This window comes from Rhincodon typus, chromosome 10, assembly GCF_021869965.1.
Source record: "Rhincodon typus isolate 14 chromosome 10, sRhiTyp1.1, whole genome shotgun sequence".
Taxonomy (NCBI): Eukaryota; Metazoa; Chordata; class Chondrichthyes; order Orectolobiformes; family Rhincodontidae; genus Rhincodon; species Rhincodon typus.
Genome location: NC_063341.1, coordinates 19,908,443 through 19,931,654, shown reverse-complemented (window position 1 = coordinate 19,931,654; position 23,212 = coordinate 19,908,443). Strand labels below are relative to the sequence as shown.

The 23,212-nt window shown below is 39.6% G+C and overlaps 1 protein-coding gene across 1 annotated transcript in view; it reads left to right on the top strand.

The window, feature by feature from the left end:
• Positions 1-23,212, top strand: part of LOC109927772 (adhesion G-protein coupled receptor D2-like) — a 259,955-nt gene that overhangs the window by 86,526 nt on the left and 150,217 nt on the right. The window contains exon 20 of the mRNA XM_048601531.1: positions 13,354-13,395. Coding sequence (XP_048457488.1) covers positions 13,354-13,395 — 42 coding nt within the window. The remainder of the gene's footprint in view (positions 1-13,353; positions 13,396-23,212) is intronic.

The following is a 23,212-nucleotide window of genomic DNA, read 5'->3' as shown; positions in this document are numbered from 1 at the left end:
CAGTTCTGAGGAAGGGTCACCGGACCCGAAACGTTAACTCTGTTTTCTCCTTCACAGATGCTGCCAGACCTGCTGAGCTTTTCCAGTAACTTTGTTTTTGTTCCTGATTTACAGCATCCGCAGTTCTTTTGGTTTTTATTTGGCTCCACTCAAAGTTTGGAATTTTACCGGGTCTTTGGTAGTACATTTTGAAGTAGTTTTCCTGATGAATGGTTTGGGGCAAATTGTGGGTAATTTATGATATGTTCTGAGCTTTAGTTTTAACAATGTTGGGTTCCATACCTAACTTTGGAGATTGCCTCAGAAAATTTGAACCAGAGTCATGTGCGTGAACAATATCCTGGGCGTTGTTTGTGAAATACATAAGCAAAACACCTGAAGCTGTCTGAGAAGGTTTAATGGCAATTCCTTTGTTAGAAAAACTATTGCCAGAAGTCATATTTGATAAGAACTCAAGGCAGTAGATTGCTAATTGACTGTTATGAAACATCCCACAGCAAAACATTTACCAAAAATGAAAACATAATGGCTCTTCTCACCTGTACAGTAATGGCAATGCCATTTTGTCCACAGAACTATGCAAATGGAGATATTAATTTTTCTCCCTTGTGATTTTGTTTTAAAGTTAGCTATATGCATAAGTTTTCTTTTTCATTGATTGATAGGTCCAAGTCAGGTTTAAACATTTCTAGACCAGTTCATAACTTTCTTCCAGTGCCCTAGCATTTATATTTTGAAAAATGTAGAAAAGTGGCCCATTATCAGGGATCAGCTGCACAGAAAGTCCAGGCTGGCAAACAAATAACACATTAATTGACACCATTACATCTATTGATAACAGAGAAACCATTTCAAACTGTTTCAAGAGAAAACAAAATAATTAAGAAAGAAAATCTTTGCATCTTTAGCTCAGCCACATCAACATGATTTTGTTAGTCATTGACAAATATTGGTTTTTGCAGGGTTTTGAAGTAAGAAGTTCCATCAAGCTGGGCACTTATCCTGTTCTTTAAGGAAGGAAATCATGCCTGTAGACTAAATGATCCTCTCAACCTTACTATACCTGGATCGTGTATAAGGCTTTGTGAATTTGAAGGCATAGCAACATGCAATCACAAAGCAGAGACCTAATTTTGACAATTCATCTGAATGTATCCCTGATTGTTCTGATGGCAAAACTCGATCAAGCCAATCTTTCACCTCTTGCTAAATAATACAGGACATTATGTGGTCATACGACATAACATGTTACTGATTGTGATGGGAAGTGAGTTCAGCTAATGAAACTTTTAGCTGTAAGCGTTGCTAGGTGGGACAGAAGAATCTACATTGGCATTCTAATTCTATAGTTGAAAATTGACATTTCACTAATAGATTGATTAATAGACTAGCTCATCTAAAATTTCTCTTCGAAGCTCAGATGAAATCTGTTGATTTTTGGAGAATGTGAAGGCTTGTGATCACTAGATAAAACAAGTAGGAGTGTGTGAAATTTCTCCATTCCAAATATTGTGGTGAGGGGTTGCATCCAGGGTGTGAATTGTTGATCTCTCTGGGGAATTTAGAATAATTCAACACTATTTTTCAGAGCCCTCAGCGAAGAGGTAAAAAATCACTGATACCTGACATGCATAAATGATGAAGTTGGTGGCAAATTAATGTTACAATTTCCCAGTAGTTCTGCTGTTGCCATCTATAACGATTCAAAACTGACAATCCTTTGTCTAATCCCACTTTATCTTCTTATAGTCTTTGTTCACAGGATGGATCTCGCTGACTTGAAGGTTTCTCCTTGACCTTTTTTTCTGAATGCTTCCACTGGTTTGCAAGAGGTTCAGTGTTTCTGTGAAAGGTTTCTGACTTATCCAATTCAAATTAACAACTTCCAACATGTACTGAAGGAAAGTTGAGCTGGATTTCTTCAGTTTTAAAGTGGCTTACTGTGGAGAACTGAGAGTTTTTTTGGGGGGCGCTGCAGACCTCTTGGTTTCTCTTCTGATCCAATGACCTTTCTCTGTCTTAGTCACAGCCAAGCTGTTCTGCTCCCTGATAACCAACCATTTGGTTGTTGGCAGGCAGAGAACCTTTGTAGTTGATAAGTGGGCACTAATCAGCTTCAATTATAAAAAGCCTTCAGCTCCAGTTCATCTGTACATTTCTTGAACCCACTGCTACTTAAACAGTGTTCACAATAGGTGTCAAATTCTTTACTTTTAAAACATCCTAGAAATTTGCTGATTTAAAATAGTTCTTTCTCACTTCAGTTCACAAAAAAGACTCTGTCTTTCCAACGCTCTTTCTCTCGTCTTGGCCTCAGTTTCATCCCCTCAGCATTAGTGTGATGCCTACAGCAGCTCAATGTTGCCTTTCATTTTGGCAGAATGTTCTGCCTTCCATACCAGCTTGGTATTATTAATGATCCCCGAATTCACATTTCAGGAACATTTTGGACCTTGGCAACAAGGATTGTATCCTGCACCATCTTACTTTTTTTTTACTTGATCATGGTCAGTAGCTAGGTCAGCATTTATTGCCCATTCCCAATCACCCTGGAGAAGGTGGTGAAGCTGCCTTCTTTAATTGCTGCAGTCCTTGGGGGTGCAGGAACACCTAAAAATCACACATTCAAATTTCTAGGTCATTATTTCATTTTAAACACTAATATTTTGGGCATTTAGCCAATTGGTGTATTTTATATTGCTCCTTATTGATTTGTTTATGTCTGATGGCTTATTTGACAAAATGGCTAAGAATTCTTTGGTGTTCCTAGTCAGGGTTCTGTAATATTTCAAGTTGAAAGTTATAATTGAATGAAAACACTCTTTACAGGCTTTGAAAAGTTAAGTTAAAAGCATTCAAATGCTGTGATTAATGCGTTTATGTGAGATGGGTCAAAGGCATTACTGTGTCCTTTACATGAAGTTTGAACTCTTTCACAGCATTTAACCTCTCTAGCACGTTTTTGCAATTGACTCCATATGTTCAGTGTCACAAACATTTAGTTAGGGTGCCAGGAAGAAAAGTCAGGCCCTGAATGGAAGGTGGAGAATGCTGCCTTAACCAGCTGGGATGTAAACTAATGCTAAATGTCTAGTTCTAGTCTTTCTATTGTTACTAAAAATTGACAGGGAAGAACTGAAAGTTTATTATTTTCGGTGGAGTATTTTAAAATCTGGTGAATCCATCTCAGTTAAGCAGTGTGAGCTACTTTTAAATCTTTTGGGAGCTCTAGCTCAGTTATCAATAATCACTGTGGGCCTGCATTCCACAGGGTAATAGACTTCTCTGGTCATGTGATTGATATCCCATCTTCATTTCTTGTTTCTACTGCTATGCTGACAATTTTTTAAAACCCATATATATAATACATTTCAGAGATGGCTGTAAACCGTGATCACCTTAAATTAAATTTCAATTTAAAAAAAAAACTGAAAATTATAGCCTCAGCAGACCTTTCAAATTTATCATTGGAGAGAAGACATCCTTGGAGGAATGGGCTGCCGAAAAGGATATGAAAGATTTGTTTTACATGATAACATATGGTGAGTTAATTTGAGATCTTTACAGAACTGTAATGCTCAGTGGTATTATAAGACATTTTCACCGTTTGTTGTCCTGTTGGAATGTCTTTGGATGTGCTGCTACCTTGTAAGTCTCAGCATCTACCCATTGTTCAATGTCATTAAACCTGATAGGCAGCAAAAATATTCAGGAATTTGTAGCATTGCCATTGTCAAATTGTGCTAGTGTAGCTATTTAGTTCTCATCAAAGTCGGAACAAACACCCTGAGTTTGATTTTAAGCCTTGAGCTCAAGTTGTCCAAAATTCCGGTGTTGATTTTCGTTTTGGAAGTGTAATTTTTGCTGACCAAGCTGAGGGTTTCTTTGCTAGTAACAGGATGTTGTTACATTCTGGAAATCCACTGTCACTATCAAGCACTACAAAGCTGATACAAACATGATTAGTACTTGTGCCTACATTAGTACTGAAGTCTATTCCTAAACCTGTGAACTCCCACTCCCTCCTGAAGCCACTTTGTCTTGGTCGGCTCTTCCTGCTTTTAACATGACTCCCAAAAGTCTAATTCTGGTAGTTTATTTTTATTTCTCCCTCTTCCCCAATTATATTTCTTTATATCCTGCGCACTGTCTGTCTGTCTTTATACAAAGTTCTTGTGATGCACCTTTTATATAAAGCTGATTAAATGAGGTGTTTTTTTTTGCTCTTGCTGCACTGAGAGAGCAATGTTCAACAAAAGCTCATCTCATGCTAGTTAATTGAAGTTAATGCTAAATAGTGAGCAGTTTCAGGCTGTGAACACTTGCCCATTGGAGGCTGTGTTGAGATAGATTCATTTTATTAGGTTACTCGCTGTCAGCAGAAAGAAAAACGTAATTCCACTTGAACCTTGCGTTAGGCTGAAAATTGACTCCGTGGTTCAATCACTAAATTTAGGTATTTACAAAGTTGGGTTAAAGACCACTCTCAAAACATGGAACTGATTCATAGTTAATCATCAGTTTTCCTCTAGAACCTGAGACAGTGATCATGATACAGTTTAGTCATAGACCCACCACCCATTGGTTGCTTTATAGTATATCATGAGGATTTTTTATAAAGAGAGATTATCTGTTTCACATTCACCAATGATCATATTTGGATCCCAGCATCGGTATATGTCTCAGCTGCCTCTCACACCCCACAGAAGGATTACACACTTCTTCACAAGAATATGTTCCTTTAAAAAAAAGACTTAGTGAAAACATTTACTTTGGAAGGGTTCAGATTCAAGTGCCCATTGCTTACCTTTTGAAATAATGAGGGTGCGTCATTGGCTATTTTGGTAAAGTGGCACAGTATTTCCCCCTTTTGCATTTTGTACTCCAAGGTGAGTCAAAATGGTTTCACTATCACAATTGTATTAACTTTAGGTTTTCAATTGAGGACATCATATTAATTAATAAGTATGAGAACTTCAGTCTCCAAAGACAGTGCAAGGAAAAGGCTCCTGGTGTTTGGATAGACCAGCTACTTTGAGAAATCTGGAAGAGGTTGTCCATTCTTGTATTCTCTTTGATAATTAAAATCATGAAAGAAATGACAAGTGGCGGTGGGGTAAGCATGCTGAAAACAGGACAACAAGGCGATGAAGAAATGGTTACTAATATACTCATTCATCACAGACTAAAATCTTAAGCAAAGTTCTTAGCATCAAAAATTTTTGATTAGAATATTTTCTGAAAAAATTAAGACAATTATTAAATTAGTAGCAATTTAATTTTTGAATATGGTATCAACACTGATTTGTTGTGAATAATGATTACTTTTTAATATTTCATTAGATAACTGTAAGCTTGTGACTCTAGTGGCTGGTCGCTGTAGTCATGAGATGCATTACTGCTAATTTGAAGACTAATTTGGTAAATTGATATGGTGTTATTCATCCTTTGTGTCATTTGGTGTGAAGTATATATGCAATTGGAATTTTAAAAAGAAACAAGTAGCCATTTACACCTCCAACTCCTTTGCTGTAGCTGGTGAATTTTGTATGAAACTGGTGTCAACTGCTATTATATATTTGCAGTGAAAAATAGAAACTTGTCCCTGGCTCTCCTTGTCGTGGCACACTCTGTCTTTAATCATACTTTTCATCAGTACATTGAAATTTCGGTTACCAAGGACAACATCATAAATAAATCTGTTTGTTGAGTTTTACTTGCAACTTCCAAAGTTTGTGCACTTAGTGTGAGTGAGGAAGAGAGGCAGTCGTCTGTGGAAATTTATAATCATTTATTACATATGTGTGAAGCGAAGAAGGAATAAAAGCATGAAGGCATACATCCATAAACTGAGGCAGAAAGCCTAAATGAAAACTAAAGTGAATTCCTGGGTCTTGTCAGAATGTAATGAGAAACTAGGGCTTTTATTCATAGTGGCGGAAGATACATTTGCTCTCAATCTCTTTTTAGCAGTAAATGCTTCGCTGATATATCACATCAAATTTGAACAGAAATATTTGTGCTCTGCATTATAGCAAAGCTTTGGGAATTACTACATGGTTGAATAGATTCTGTGAAGGTTTATAGCATGCATGGTCACAGTTATTATATTTAATCATAATATATCTAATTCATTGTATTTTGCTCAGCTCTTTGTGACTGGAAGTAACATTTTATGCTATAAAAATATACCATTGTGCTGCAGTTTTTATGGAAGTAAATTGCTTAGTAATAAAGAACTCTTCTGTTATTTAAATACATTTTTTGTTGTATGTTGATTGTTAGAAGTGGTGTTTAATCAACAAAATAAAAAGCTGGGCATCTGGAAGGCAGTTTTGAGCTTAGTGCACTCAGGAACATGTTCCTCTCTAGTCCAATTAATGCCATATGCTCTCACCAACAGAGGCTACACTCCAAGGTTCTTTGTTCTCTTCCTTTATCCTTGGTCAGTCTTGAAAGTGTAATCAGCAAAAGGAGCTAGTTATTCTGAGAGTATTTGGAAGCTTGACATCATCCAAAATTCCATCACCCATATCCTAACTTGTACCAAGCCCAGCGCAAACCACCAGTGCTCCCTGACCTACATTATTGGTTCCCGGTTAAGCAATGGCACAATTTAAAAACTCATTATGCTTATTTTCAAATCCTTTCCACGGCCTTTCCCCTCCCTATTTCTGTAACCTCCTCCAATCCCATAGCCCTTCCTCTGCATTCCTCTAATTCTAGATCATGTCTGATTTTAATCGCTTCACCATTAGGGCTCCGCTTTCATTTGTTTTGGCTCTAAGCTGTGGAATTTTCTCCCTAAACGTCTCTGCCTCTTCCCTTTGTTTTCCATCAAGACACACCATAAAACCTTTCTCTTTGACCGAGCTTTTGGTCATTTGCATTAACATCTCCTTAGGTGTTTTTAAGTATCATATTTTCTCTTTGTAATATTCCCGTGGAGCACGTTGTGATAAAGGAATGATGTAGATGCCAGTGAAGGGTAAGGGGTGGAAGTGCCCTTTCCTGTCAGCCACCATTCCATTTTACCAGCAGCAGGAGATGTGGAAAATGCACTCCACTTAAAAAGCCAATGCTTGACCAGTGATTTTGATATTTCACCAGTGGTGGGACAGCTATCAAGGAAGCTGTGTGGGTTGGGATAACCTCTTTAGTCAGCGTTTGTTGGCATACGGAAGCCGACAGGTGGCATGGCTGTGCCTGCAGCAACTCTGTCACCAACTCAGTACACCCCTTACTAGCCACACCCACTCACCCCCCCCACCCCCCAATCCTCTCAGATCCCACTTAACTTGCTGTGAGGGCGTACGTTCACCTTCCGGTTGCGTTCTGAGAATGCGTCCTTGTCTTGGCCCTCCAATTGGCTGATGGTTTCTGGGGAACTCTTGATAGGAGTGGCTGTCCCAATTAATTGGCTGCTGATGAAGGGAAAGCAACGCCAGGTCTGAAAAAGGGTCTAGGCCCGAAACATCAGCTTTCCTGCTCCTCTGATGCTGCTTGGCCTGCTGTGTTCATCCAGCTCTACACCTGGTTATCCCAGGTCCAGCAGACTTGCTGAAGTGGAGTAGCTGACTCCCCTCCTGCTTTAGGGCTTCAGCCGCAAAGACATAATCCAGCCCTGAAAGTGGCTCTTCACTTAACTTGAAACTAGAGAAACACATGGTAAGATTGATGATTCCTATGTTAATGATGCAATTTTTGCTAGCGATATGCACGAGGAGATGACAGCAAGTTATATCCTGAAACAAATTGTAATGGCATCATTGATAAAGGGGTAAAGGTGACTTATTTTGCTGAGAAAAGCTTGGGGTGACAGAAACTATTGATTCCAAAGCTTACAGGTGTGAAAGGGGAAGAAGACACCTAAACAAGACAAGAATGGCAACTAAAATTGTGGAAATACCTGAAAGAAACACCTGAAATAAACTGGATGGGCATCTAATGTGATTCTGCAAACCTCAACAATTTTAATGAAAAATTGTTGTATTGCTTAAAACATTTGTGTTTTAACATTTAAAGTAGGTACAATAATATTTCTTGTGCTAGCCATATCAAGTCTCAGGGTAGATACATTTAAGAAATGCGGTTTCCATATGCATGATGAGTGTCTGCCAAACACTACACTATTGATTTGGAACTCATTAAATCAAATGACTTCTTGTTAATAAGGAGATTTACAAATCATTGGTGTACATTGGCACTTTTTCTGTTAAAAGTATGCATTGAAATATAGTTGTAATGAATTATACTGAAGAAATGTCAATATTTTAAAACCCTGAAATCAATGAATAATATGTTCTGGGGTCTGTAGTCAACATTGTAGTGTCGATTTCAGTCAAAAATGGATGCAGCGAAAAACGCTAGCAATGGGAAGGTATGTGCACAAGCACTCAGATTATTGCTAAATTTGACAGGGTCATTCTTTTTAGGTAGTCATAGCTGGTAAATGAATGCAGGCCTCATTTAACGAGATGAGTTTTTTTTGCTCAGTTCAGGATCTGTTTCAGAAATTGGTGAAAAGTGTTCAGGGATTGCTGCAAGATTTAACTGTCATTTCAGACTATGCAGCAGCCTAACCAACATTTGCCTGGATGAGTGCATCTCCAACAACACTCAAGAAGCTTGAAACCATTCAGGACAAAGCAGCTCACATGAATGGTACCTAATCACAAGTATACACTCCCTTTACCATGACGCTCAGGAGGAGCAGTGTGTACCATCTGCAGAGATTTACTACGGCTTCTTAGACAGCACATTCCAAACCAGAACTGCTACTTTCTAGAAGGAAAAGGCTAGCAGATACATGGGAACAATGCCACTTGCAAGTTCCTTTCCAAACTACTCATCATCTTGACTGGGAAATATTTTGCTATTCCTTAAGTGTTGCTGGGTCAAAATCCTAACAGCATTGTGTGTCTGCCTAGACTAAATGGATTGTAGCAGTTCAAAAATTAAGCTCATCACACTTCCTTCAGCATGATTAAGGATGAGCAGTAATGGCTGGTTCAACAGCGCTGCCCACATCCCTTGAATGAATAAAAAAGACATTCATTGGGGTGACCCAAAAGAATTATCCAGACGTTTTTCTTAACTTACCTCCTAAATCAATGCTGCATCCTTTGATTTCCAGCTCCATTCCCCATTAATTGCTCCCTTATATATATCTCAAACCCTCCAATTCTATTTTACATTGTTTTCTTCAATTATGTGATTGTGGGTTGAAGTTCATCCATATGACTCTGTCTTTCTCATATTTAGGAGTGCAATCACATACAATCAAATTGCTTTTTTCCACCACCATATTACCTGTGGCAAATTTCACCTATTAGCTAGCACTATTATTACATTCATATTTTCAATTGTTTAATTTATGTCCAGAGTCCGTTAAAAGCAATGCAATAACATTGAGGGATAGGGCTAAATCAAAATAGAGTTGGAAGAAGAGAAAAGGCATTCTACCCTTGCTATGGCTCTCAGCTTTGTCTCCTAATTACAGAGCCTTCTCACAATTAAAGTTGTTACTGACTTTGTCCTGCATAGTGTGCAGCAGCTGTTTTACGACAGGTTCTTGATGACTGTGGCCTCTTCTATTAACTTGGAATCTTTTTTCAGTTTCTCAGAATGTCTTTTTTTTCCTTGTTGCAAAGATATCAGGCCACAAGCATGAGCTGTGGAAGCTCCAGAAAATCCCTGGTCAGGACTTTGAACACAATATACACGATAAGAGAATTCTTCCTCTGCTATTACAAGAAAGTTTCAGGGTTTAGGTGGCACATCTGAAAACCTAGGCAAAAAGATTAGTCACTCAAAATGAACTGGTAATTTAATGCTCTTGGGTGATATCAGAACTGGCAGAAAAATCTTGAAGTTATTTCCAAAAGCCAGGAGATATGTGGAACATAATCCATACGCTCCCATGTCTGATGCAGATTTCTTCTTGTTGGCCACAGTCCATTTCAGTGTCAGACTTTATTTTTCATTTCCTACATATGGACAAAAGTGTGTGTGTGTGTGTGTGTACAAATGTGCACGTTAATAATTTCCAAATTGTCACCTATGATCGGAAGGACAGATGGTGAAAGGACAATCCTGCTGTCACTCTAAAGCTGCAGTCCTTTCCATTTAACTGGGACCAGATGGGTCTCATTGCATATTGTCTGGGTGCAAGAGATACAGTTGTCAGTCATTCAGATGCTGTACGACATCTGCAAATGATTGTCACCATCCATTGAGTAATGTGCCTACCAGTACAAGGCCAGCCACAGTGGCTTAGTGTTCCCTGACAAGCCCTTTTGACAGCTCTAATCAGCTAGAACCCTGCTACCTGAATTTCTCCACAGTCCATACTCACTTGTATTCTGTATTGCTGTGGTATATATTGTGTCCAAAGACATGACCAGGGATTTTCTGGAGCTTCCACAGCTTATGCCTCTATCAATGGGTACCTGAGCACTCAACTCTCAAACTAACCCTCAGCCTATTGCCCACTGGCACATGTGATTTACAGTCACCCTTCACAAATGGTGTTTTTCCACCTGACCACAGCCATTAAACGCATTCAACCTGTCATAGGACTTACTGATTGCACAGTTTTTCTTCTACACTGTGAAGTTAAATTTCTTTATAATAGTAGATGATATAGTCATCATTAATAATCATGGAACTCCCAGTGTTTGGGCTAATTATGGAAATATTATTGTGTTTTATTATGAACATGCATCTACGATATATTAAACTAAGAGTCAGCCTTCTATCCAAAGTGAACTTTCATCATTGATGATTTGGTTATTACGTTTTTGCCTTTTGCTAGCTACAATAAAAGCAAATTGTTGACTTTTAGAAGGAAAAGGCTAGTAGATTCAGAGTTGGGGTAGGTAATAGAAAGGTAGGGTTAATGGGTACATACTTCCATTCAAAGAAAGTGACTGTTAGCCAAAAAGCTGGTAGAAAGTTGTCCTTTCGAATCCGAAGATTAGGGTATAGAAACCGGGAAGTGTTGCTCCAATTATGCAAAGCCCTGGGTAGATGCAGACACTAGATCTGGGCAACATTCCTTTGAAACAATGGATTGGTCTTGTACGGAATACAGCTCAGATTCACCAAAATGTTATTGGGCCTCCAAGAGTTAGATTGCAAAAGAAATTGTGTGTTATCTAGGCATGCATTTCCTGGAATATAGAGAGTTTAAGAATAGTTTGATTTATATTTTTAAGATTTTGGAAGAGTAGATAGAAAATCCTTGTGGGGAGTCAAGAACAAGAGGGCACCCCTTAAGAGCAGATCCAGGCCATTCATAGAGAAGATGAAGAATGTGAAAGGTAATAGAAGAGCAGTCTGTCTCCCACAAAATCAAGCAGGAGATGCAAGCCTTTTTTTTCCAGCTAGCTTGGCATTAAGGGATATGGAGCTAAGGCAACTAATAGAAGATAAAGATCAGCCATGATATTATTGAATTGTTGTAGGAGCAGAATGGCTTGGTCAATGTTCCAGCATGGTGTGTGCATCAACTGGTTTTAAACAAGTTCAGTTTTCAATCATATGGGGAGTGAGTGCCTAATTATTCACTTGTCTTATATTGGTCTAAAATTACTCTCTGACTGCCCATCAGACATTTAATGCTGTTAATAGCAGACAGTTCAGTTCTTTACTAAAATTTTAAAAAGCAATTTTTAAATTTCAGATAAATGTACTCCTAATTGAACATTTACTGGCATGACACAGTGGTGTGAGCTGACCCTTTTTGGAGGTGATTTCACAGCTGAAGTTAAAGAGACTTTGCATTTATATATGTTTTTCCTAAAACACTTCATAATTAATTATGATGTCAAGGTAGTCATTGTGCAGTATAGGGTTCCATAACAGTAAATGAAATGAAAGACTAGTTTTTTTTTGAATTGTGTTAGTTGAGGAAATAACATTGATCAGGGTGCTATGAGAACCCAACCAGCCTTTTCAAATGAACATACAAATCAGGAGCAGGAGTATGCCCTCTGTGAGAAATACTTCTCACCTTGTTCTTAAATGGCCGGCCTGTTATGTTAAACAGAGACTACTTGCTCGAGGTTCTCCTAAAGAGGAAACATCCTTTCCACATTCAGCTATCAAGACCCCTCAGAATCTTGTATTTCGATCAAGCCACCTTTCACTCTTCTAAACCCTATTGTATACAAGCCTAGCCTGTCCAACCTGGACATACCAGACATTCGTCTTATAAAACTCTGAACATCTTCCAATACTTTTATGTCTTTCCTTAAATAAAAAGACCAGTAGTGTACAAGGTATTTCAGGTGTGGTCTCACCAATGGCCTGGATAACAAAAGCATCCCCCCCCCACCCAACCCTATATTTACATTCAATTCCTCTCACAATAAACAATAACATTCATTTAGCCTAGCCAATTACTTGCTGTATTTGCATACTAACCTTTTTTTGATTCATGCACAAGGACACCAAGATCCCTCTATATCTCAGAGCTCTGCAGCCTTTCACCATATAGATAGTATGCTTCTTTCTTTACATTTTCCTGCCAAAGTGGACAATTTCATTTTTTCTCACATTATATTTCATTCACCATATCTTTGCCCACTCAGTTCACCTAGCTGGATCCCTTTGTAGCTTCCCCACATCTGTTTCACAGCTTACTTTCCTACATACCACCTACATTTGATCCCTATACACAAGTCATTTATTCGTACTGTAAAAATTCATGCTATGGAACCATTAATGCCCATCTCCATTGGTAGGCAAGGCCTGCATTGCACTCCTTACCTGAAGGGTATCATGTTGAACAATGTAGCACTCCTCAGTATTGCAATGAACTGTCAGCATAAATTATTTGGCTAAATCCTGGAGTGGGGCTTGAACCCCTGACCTCCTGACTTTCTCACAAGTGCTGTCCGTTGAACCGAGCCAGCACTCAAGATGGTGCAAAATCTTTAGCGTACACAAGTTTAGCTGAATTTGTACTGCACATTTTGTGTTTTGGTGAACCGGCTTTAGATTTGCAGTGATGCAAAATATGTAATATCATTCATCCTAATGAGGTTCTGCATCAAAACTGATTGTACTAATTGTGGTGGTAATTTCAATGGAACCAGTTCCTTTTCAAGGCCCCCAATTGTCCTGATAACCTTGATTACTATTCAGTTGGGTAAAAGAGATTTGTAAAGAACTCCTTTCCTTTGTGGTAGATACTTGAGCTCTGGTTCATGAAATTGAAAAATAAAAATTGACCTTGTCAGCTGTAAAAGCCTCTTTGTGTTTGTTCTCAGGAAACTTTGTTTCAGAATTGCGCGTGAAAAAAATGATTACAGTTAACAGCTTTTTCCCTTCCTTTTGTCTTTATAGGGTCTCTTCATCTTCCTGATATATGGAGTGTACAACACAGAGGTAAGGCTAGTTATAGTGTCTCAAGGCTGACAGTCTGGATGAGAGAAGTGACAGGCTTCTGATCTCACAGAAGGACAGAGCAGCTCTTTGCATGAGTGTCCTACTGCCCTTCATGCTTGGACTGCCCCATATGCATTCTGGTTTACCATTAAACACTGACAACCAGATGGAAAAGAACACATTTCTCATAGTCACTTACCAATATTTCAAAGTCCTTTTTATTTTGCAAGCATCCCAAGTTTACAGAGTGATGGCTATTTAAGATATAGAACTTTTCTTTGTGTGATGGACTGATGCTTTTGATGAAGACTGAAAAATTAAGTACAGAGGTGTTAGATGTGGAGTACAGTGTTGCAGAAAGACATAACATTATTATTTTGGTTCTCATGAGGCTTTGTTATTTTATCTGACCATCTTTTGATCATTTCTCAGAAGAAAGAGTTAATCTATATATCTGATTGCTAATAGTTATTAAGAAAAGCATTATCATTTCATATTTTATTTAGTTTCAATTTAAAATCCTTTATAAATTGCTTTGACAGTGTATAGAAGATAGCAAACAGGAGTAGTTTAGTAAATTTACATTGTAAGGTCAAATTGCAAGATTATAGCTTTTTTAAAAAAATAATTCTTGTGGTCAATTTCATATTCCAATTGGTTTGAAACTGTGATATCAATGTCAATAGAAGATGAACTATGGCGAAAGTGGTGCCACAAGAAAATTGATCAGTGTTCTAATCAGTGTCTTCAATTGGTTGGAGCTATGACCATTTAGTGAGAATGTTATTTGTACATGTGCAGATGCAAAAATTCAGTATAAACCAGGCAGTTGAAGGAAAGGACCTGTGCCCTCATCCTTCAATTGTCCAGCCTATCTTCAATTTCCCAGTGCAGCAAACGGGCGTTATTGCTTAATTTGTCACTGAAGGTTACACTCTCTCAGCCAGTAAAAACTATTCTTCACATATGTCAAATATCGCTTCCTTCTAGCATAACTCTATTGACTTGACTCTTGAACGAGTGGACTAATTCCACAAAGAATATCTGCAAGAAAGGATAAGTTGGCAATTCTATTTGACTGAGACAGAAATGCATTGAAACTCCAAAAACTGAAAATAAACAGATGCTTCCTCAGAGGAATGAAATCAGTTTAGGTGGAATAAACAGCTAAATTAGATTGCTAATCTGTTCCATGATCGTAAGTTTCAAAACACCAGAACGAACTAATTTTGTGACCACAGTAAATTCAGTAAAGATGACTGAGGGATAAAACTGCATATAATTATACAGTATTGAAACTCATATTATGTAATTCTTCATTTAATTAATATTCAGTGTACGACTAACTGGAAATGTAGAGCTAGAGTGCTTATTGTTAAAGTGAAGTTGCTGAGTAACAGAGATCTTCATGAAGCAATAATGCTGAAATGCAGATAGAATATAGAACAGTATGGCACAGGAACAAGCCCTTTGTCGCACCATGTCTATGCTGAACATGATGCCATTCTAAACTAATCCCATCTGCCTGCACATGGTCCATATCCCTCTGTTCTCTGCCTGTTCAGGTGTCTGTCTAAATGCCTTTTAAACATTGCTATTGTCTCTGCCTCTACTACCTCTCCTGGCAGCATGTTCTAAGCACCTACCACCCTCTGTATAAAATAAAATAACTTGTCTTGCACATCTCCTTTAAACTTTCCCCCTCTGACCTTAAACCGAGGCCCCCCAGTATTTGACATTTTCACTCTAGGAAAAAGACTCCAACTATCCACCTAATGCATGTCTTCCATAATTTTATACACTTCTGTCAGATAGCTGAAATGTTCCACCCCAGGCACCAACCTGGTGAATCTCATCTGCAACCCCTTCAGTACAATCACATCCTTCCTGTAGTGTGGTGACCAGAACTATACACAGCCTATAGCCTAACCAAAGTTCTGTACAGCTCCGACATGACCTCCCTGCTGTTATAATTTATGCCACAACTAATAAAAGCAAGTGTTCCAATTGCTTTCTTAGCTCCCCTTTTAACTTGCCCTGCTCCCTTCAGAGATCTGTGGACAAGCACCCCAAGATCCCTCTGTTCGTCTGAGCTTCCTAGTGTCCCGCCATTCATTGAGCATCCCATGTCTTGTGATGTTCCAGTTCCAGTGTGGCATCATTTTCCAAAGTATTCTGGAAGCTCTGGAATGGTTTTCCTTGTTTGCTACATGGAAAACAGGAAATGGAGAAGAGATCAATAAGCAACATCCATATGTAGGTAAATCCTGTGAGTGACTTTGCAGAACCCTTGGAGGAAAACCAGGCTAGGCGATTACAAGGTTACACACTGCTTTTTCCTTTGATTGTGAAAATTGCTTAGTCTTCAAATGGTTAAAAAGACACACTGAAAATCATATCCCTGGAGTGCTATGGTAGTTTGAAGACATTGAGATGAGGTTCTGCAGGAACAAATCTGACATTTAGATACAAGTGTGATATGATACAAATGCACATGTTACAGTCTCTTTAAATGAAGTATGTGGCAGACATTCATTCTAGAAATGAGTTTCTCATGAGAATTGTTTGCTTTCCTGATAGTGTGTTGTGTTAGCCATGGAAATTGCTAACAAGACTGGTCAGAACATTGGTCATTTACAAGGGCAGCTGCCTGTGTAAAAATATTGATGAGCTTGAATTTAAGCAATTTGGGGCAAAGGTTGAGATGTGAACTGCAGGAATTTATGGTTTGAACAAGAGTGGACAACATACAGAATGAATGAATAGCAAGGATTGATTAAAAGTCTTTGATCTGATTTTTAGGTCCTCAAATAACTTGAAAGGGAACTTGCAGTCGTTCATAAGTGCCAGTTAACTTTGTATTAAAATGTTATCCACTGGTAACTGTTCCCTCCTCAAGCGTTAGCTGTCTCCCCCAGAAGTCTGCAGTCACCTGCCTGTTCCTTGAAAAATCAAGACTTTGTCCCACTGTCCTTGCAAACTAACACCTCATTTCTGACCCCAGTTTCCTCTCCAATATCCTTGAACATACTTCACCTCCTAAATGTTTGCTCATCTTTTCCTGAACTCCAGGTTTCAATCCCTCCTATTAGGTTTCCACCCTGTGGTAGTACTGAAGCACTTGTGAAAGTTACAAATGACAACCAATGAGACCATGATGAACTAACCCACATCATCATTCTTGATCTGACTGTACCCTATGGTGCAGCTGATGACCTCATGCTCCTCTAATGCTTGTCTCCCATAGTCAGGAATGGTGAGACTGTAGTCATGCAGTTCCACTCATATCTAACTAATTACAGGCAGCACAACATTAGCAACGGCTTCTCTTCCTACTCCCACACCTTTCTCTCTGTGCACAAGGATCTATCTTTGCTCCATTCCTATATTTCATCAACAAGATGTCCCTTGGTGAAGTAATCTGAAACCACAGTGTTAGTTTTTTCACGTACATTGATATCACTAAGCTCCACCTCCCCAGCATTGCTCTTAACTCCTCTTTATTAACAGAGTTTTTATCTGACATTCATACTGGATGAACAGAAATTTTCTCCAGAAACCACTGTTTTTGATGCCTGTTCCAAATTCCCCTCCATAGCTTTTGATTTTGCCTATTCCCTGGCAACAGTCTGAGGTTACACCAAGTCTGTTCACAACCTGGATTTTCCATTTGACCCGAGAAGATCTTGCAACCACATATTCATACCATCAGCAAGGGCAGCTATTTCCACTTCTGCAACATCGCTTCATTTTTCAGGTTGTGGTTCATTTGTATTTGAAGTCCTCATTTCTGCCTTTTACTTCTGAACTAGAGTATTCCATCACACTTCTGGCTAGCCTCTACACTCTGCATAAACTGAGGCCCAAAATGTTGCTGTCCACATCGTCCCTCACCTCAAGTCCTGTTTACCCATCATGCCTCTGCTCACTGGTGTACATTAGCTTGCAGTCAAACGACATGCTGACTTTAAAAATTCTCAACCTTGTTTTCAAATCACTGCATGGTCACATAACTGCATAATGCTGTAAACTCTGTCAGGTCCATGGTGCTTAAAGAGGTCCATGTTCATCTAATATTGGATTCTTGAGTATCCTGGCTTTTAATTACTCCAACAGTGCTGGCTCTGTGTTCAGTTGCCACAGCTCAAGCTGTGGAATCTGCTTTTCGCAACTCTCCACCCCATTTTCTTCCTTCAAGATACTCAAATCTTACCTCTTTGGCCAGACATTTGATTCTGTTTTGATATCCCCTTCAGTGCCTCAAAGTCTCATTTTTTAATATATAACGCTCCTGTTAAAGGTGCTGTCTAAACAAAAATTGTTGTTGAACTTGCATCTCACACCTCAAATTGCTATATTAATTTATGTTTACATACATGTGCTCACGCTTAAATCCCAGACAACACTGATTTTAGCAAGAGATGATATGCCGTTAAAAAGTGAAATGTGGTGATCAGTTAAGTTCAGCTATGATTGCTGCTTGCTTAGTTTTCACTCGTTTGGGGAGGACTGTGGCTCCTGGTCAAATAGAAATGTGATATTTTAGCCAGGGCCTGGGACAGGGGAATACATCAGGGCCCAATACTTGGGGCCCAGAGCTGTATGGGTTCGCAGTGCTCTGGTCGAGGACTGGGCCTGGGGGTCAGGTCAGGACCAGTCCCAGGGCCTATCAATTCTATTTCTGTCCCTGATTTTAGCTTCAGTCAGACTACCTTGCCTTGGCAGGACACTTCTGCTGTTATGCATGTATCTATCCTTCATTTCTCCATTTACTCATGACATTTTTGGGAGCGAACAGAGTGAATTTCCTCTTAGCTGTGCTGATCTTTGACATTGGAATCCCACAAAAATTAATCTGCACTGTCACATAAATGCCATCCCGAAAACCTCTGTACTGTAGGATGCATTTAGAATTGAAGTTTAGTCAATGCAAAAATAATTTTGGTTGTGAAGCAATGCTGTATTCACATGATATTACTTAGATCTGATCTGAATGGAGGTGTAACAGACTCCTAATTTGGAGAATGGTATTCTGTAGAAGTCCCGTATTAAGCAAGGCTTTGACTCCTTCATGAGGAGGACAGTGTCGATCTTCAAAGGGAAATTGTTAATTTGTTGGAGTGTGTGTGTGTAGGTGGCAGATGAAGTTCAATGTAGAGACATGAGGTGATACTCTTTAGTACAAAGAATGTGGAGAGACTGTAGAAGACAAAGGGTACCATTCTAAAGAGTGTACAGGAGCAGAGAGACCCGGATGTATGTGTAAATGGGACATTAAAGGTGGCAGAGAGAGTTGTAAATAAAGCATGCAGTCTTTTAGATGTCATTAATAGGTGCATGGAGTACAAGAGAAGGGAGATTATGATGAATATGCATAGGACACTGGTTTGGCCTTAGCTGGAGTATTGAGTTCTGGGTCCTGCACACCAGGATGGACCTGAATCCATTAGAGAAAGTGCAAAAGAAGCTACAAAAATGCTTCCAGGGCTGAGACACTTAAGTTATGATGAAAGATTGGAGAAGTTGGAACTGTTTTCCTTGGAGGCAAAGAGGAAAATTGATGGAAGCTTTCAAATTGAGGAATCTGGGCAGAACCGTTCTCATTTGCAAAAGGTCAAGCACGAAATGGCACAATTTGCAAAAGAAGTTAATTTGAGATGAAAACAAGTCACAAAGTAGAGAGTGCACTGCCTAGAAGTGTGGTGAGGGTAGGTTCAATTGAAGCATTCAGCAAGGCATTGTTTTTATTTAAATAATATATCCAACGTGCATGGTTATCGGGAGAGGGCAAGAGATTGGAAGTAAGTCAAAATACTCGGAGCTGGTGCAGATATAATGGGCCAAATGGCCACATCTACACAATAGCAAATCTGTAATTCAGACTTAAAGTGTAACCAATGCTGCAACAGTGGTGTCAACATGACACAAAACCTCTTGACAATGACACTACAGATATATTGTGCATCCACCTTGAAGTTCCTGGAAAATCAAAACGCTGCAGAAACTAGTAGCAGAAATAAAATAAAAACACACAGAAAATGTTGAATATGCTCAAAAGGTCAGGCAGGTTTTATGGAGCTAGAAGTGGGGTTAATGTTTCAGGTCAATGACCATTCACCAGAACTGCGAAAAGTTAGAGAGGTCATGTGCTTATAAACAGGGATTATGAAAGGGAGAGAGGTGGGGAAGAACAAAGATGGGAATGGAATCAGTAATTGGCGGGCCAATTATTGCAGACCTCTGAATGTGTGGATATGGGATGAGCTTGTTTGATAGGGGACAAAGCAATGCTTGTTTTGCTGTCGTTTAGCAGAGGAGCATCGACATGATAAATTACGTCCTTGTATCCTACTTTCTCCCTCCACCCCAGCAATGTGGGATTTCTGTGCAGATATACCCAGTAGTGTCTGTGGGACAATATTCATACTATAATTACTGTTCACATGGTTCCACATATAATATTAGATGTAAATATATGTTCCAAGGAATAAGCTGTGTTTGGTACATCATTCTTTTATAGCAGTTTTGAAAAGGAAACAAAACAAGTTGGTGTGTTTTTCTCAGGAGACCTTTCCTCTTGTACCTCTCATGCTGAAGTTTCAAACGTTGTTGGCTTGTACAACAAGGCAGCGGAAATGCTGTGTCATATACTCGCATATTGAGTGATAAGGTCATAAAGTCCATTTTGTTTTTTAAGGAGATGGTGATATCACTTACAGCTGCAATTGTTTCCGTTCTGGTTGCTGTTCCTCACGTGTCAAAGAATCAAGTATCTGGATGGATGAGATAAGCATTAATAATCAAGACAGTAGTAGCTGTCGAACAATACATTTGTGACAAGAGATCTAATCCAAAACAGTAACCATGCGCAAGTTCAATGAAAATGAACTGTTTTATTTTGATTTTTAAAAATGTTTTGGAAATGTAGGTGATATTCAACAAGTGTGAGACAGGATCTGCAAAGAAAGTAAACAATTAAAATTTCTGATATTGGCCTTTACCATCACAGAAGATGAGAAGTGTGAAAGGGTAGGAAATGCTTACTTTTTACCTCATATGATTTGCTGTGAGGTCTAATACAGCATCTGAGGCATGTATGCATTCTTCTGAGGTGACTCGTATCAGATGCCATATTGGTAAGACCATTGGTTTATGTGTCATGAATGACGTCTAGAGATGTTAATGATACATAGATAGATAGATAGATAAACCAATATGCAATGCTGATTTTACACCACTGCTACCACTTTGGACCTTAGTGTGCCAGCAAGTGCTGTTGCTTAATCAGTGCAGCTAAATGTAACAAAACAGCCAGTGTCACAATTCAAGCCCCATTGTTCTACAAGCCACCACGAAATGTATACAATCCTACAAGACCAACACAATGACCAACTTGACTGGTTCCTAAGCAGGACAAAAACAGTTCACACCAGGTTTCATCAATAACAGTAAAATAACACCTAACATTTATAATTTTGTTTAAAACAAAAGATTTCTAATTTATGCAACTTAAACTGTACCCCTTTGAAACCCCCAAAACACATGCACCCAGTCACAAGTAATACAGACAAAAGAAAAATTGTTCAATACACGTACAATGGGCGGGAAAAGAGTATAGACAGAACAATAGTCCAGATGACAAAGTGGAAAGTTATTTTCTCCTATTCCTTTTGATTTTAGCAATAATGATCCACTTATGTGAGTAGATTGACTGATGGTTGTTCTTCAATCTGATGGTCAATCAAGTAGACCCAGGCCTGCCTTGTTTGAGAATTCTTACTTATTTTTTCTGCCTTTTCTGTCAAGGGCGTGGTGGGGAAGGGGGATTGGGGAAGAGAGAGAGAGAAACAAAATGGATATTTTCCGGCTGCAGGCTCTTGATGTTTCTTCCTCCCTGCTGCTCTTGGCACATATAGCCTTTGAACATTCTACAGCTCAATCATTCAAAGTGCTGCTATTACGCAGAATTTCCCTAACTCAAACAATTCTCAGTGCCACTGTGTCTTGTTCTCCCTCTTCTGACTTCAGAAAACAATATTGTACAGCTCAAAAGTAAATGCCGCACTTGATTTTTTAAGTTACAGAATTCTGCTCGTATTTCAATTATAGCAGTCCAAGCTCCATATGGTCTCTTAAACAGGAAGGACCCTCTGCACCTCATACCCACACTCCACCCTATCTTCATATTCCACACCTCCCTCAGAGTCCATCTTACCCACCCCTCACTTTTCCCACCTCTGCACACGGCTCCACTCCAACCCCATCCACAACCCATCAACCCCACCTACCCACTCCACCGCCCCATCCCACCACAATCCTCCCCATCCACCTTCACCCCCCACCCCATCCTAACCCCTTTTTCCAGCACAGCTTAAAAGGATTGTCAACTGCTTGCAAGTGAGTGGGTGTGGCTATCATTCTGCAAGCATCCGATGCTTTCTATATAGTTTGTTTTAAAAATGCGAAACTCTATAGAGCATGGCGTGGAATGTGCTGATGGAGCTTCAGGGTTCTACCAAACCAGTTGCTCCCAGCATTGCAGCAGCAATGAGCATTCTGCTTGGATGACAGCACGGCAGGGAGAATGAATGCAGAGCACATAGACAGGAGGACAAGACCGATCAGTAGAGGCTAAGGGTTTGTAGAGGATGGCCACAAGTGCTCAGGATCTTCAAGCAGCTGTTTCCTTCTCTGAACTTTCGGGAAGAACGGCATTGGACACATCTGCACTTCCACAGGGAGAGCCTCACCGCAATGTGCCTCTTGCTGCAGCCACACCTTTAGCTTCACGACAGAGCAAGGACGACATTATTACTGGCTGTGAAGGTTGCCATGGTGATGCACATAAGTACATCCGGCTCCTTCCAGCTTCTGGTTACCAAGCAACAGTAAGGCACCGAGGAATGGCAGCAGTGAGAAGACAAATGCTGCCAATGGGAGAGAGAACAGCAGGTTTTTGCTCCATTGTGTTACTGTCTTTCCCCTCAGACAGGCCTTGTAAGCCCCCTTTAAATGTGATTGTCCTCTGCTGAGATGACAGCAAACTGAACTTTATGTGAGTTCAGTCTGAGCCCCCACAGCAACCCCCAGAGGTTTGGTGGAAGCACCAAGGGAAATGGAGACATCAAACATTGGATATTGCATTGTTGATGTTGATGGAGCTGGCCACTATTTCCATGGTGGAACAAATGGGCTGCATGCTCTGCATATAGCCCTGTCCCAGGTTGGTGCCGGACTGCTTTGTGGTCTGTGGCATTAATGCAGGCTTTCTGACAGGTCTGCTAATGCACCAAGCAATTCAGTGTGGATATCCATTGGTGGTCTTTTCCATGCTCCTCATCCATGTCTTCCTGAGCGGAACCTGTGTGTGACTTTGTTCTCTGGCGAGCTGGCTCCAGTCTATGTCTTGTCTCCAGTGCAGATCCTGCCTGTAAGCTACACTCTAAATTATTTGCAGTGTCAGCATCTGAGCTGGGGGCTATGTTTCTGGAATCAAGTGTCGGTGCTGTGATTTCTTCTTCACTGTCATCTTACTGTTCCTGCACAACCTGACCAAGTGCCACTTCTTGGCTCTTTATGAGGAGAGAAGTACACAGGTAAGATTTGTGGTGTGCAGCTAGGCGGGCAACCAACAACTAGGATCATACTTACTTTATCTGCAGTTTATAAAGTACACAAAGTCATGATATTTGAGGAAGAAGATTAGTTTATCTTCAATTTCATCATCTCTTCCTAGCCGCAATCATGACTAACATTGTCTCTTCCACAGGGATCAGGATATACAGGTGTGCTTTCTTTATTTAGTTTCTGCGCCTTA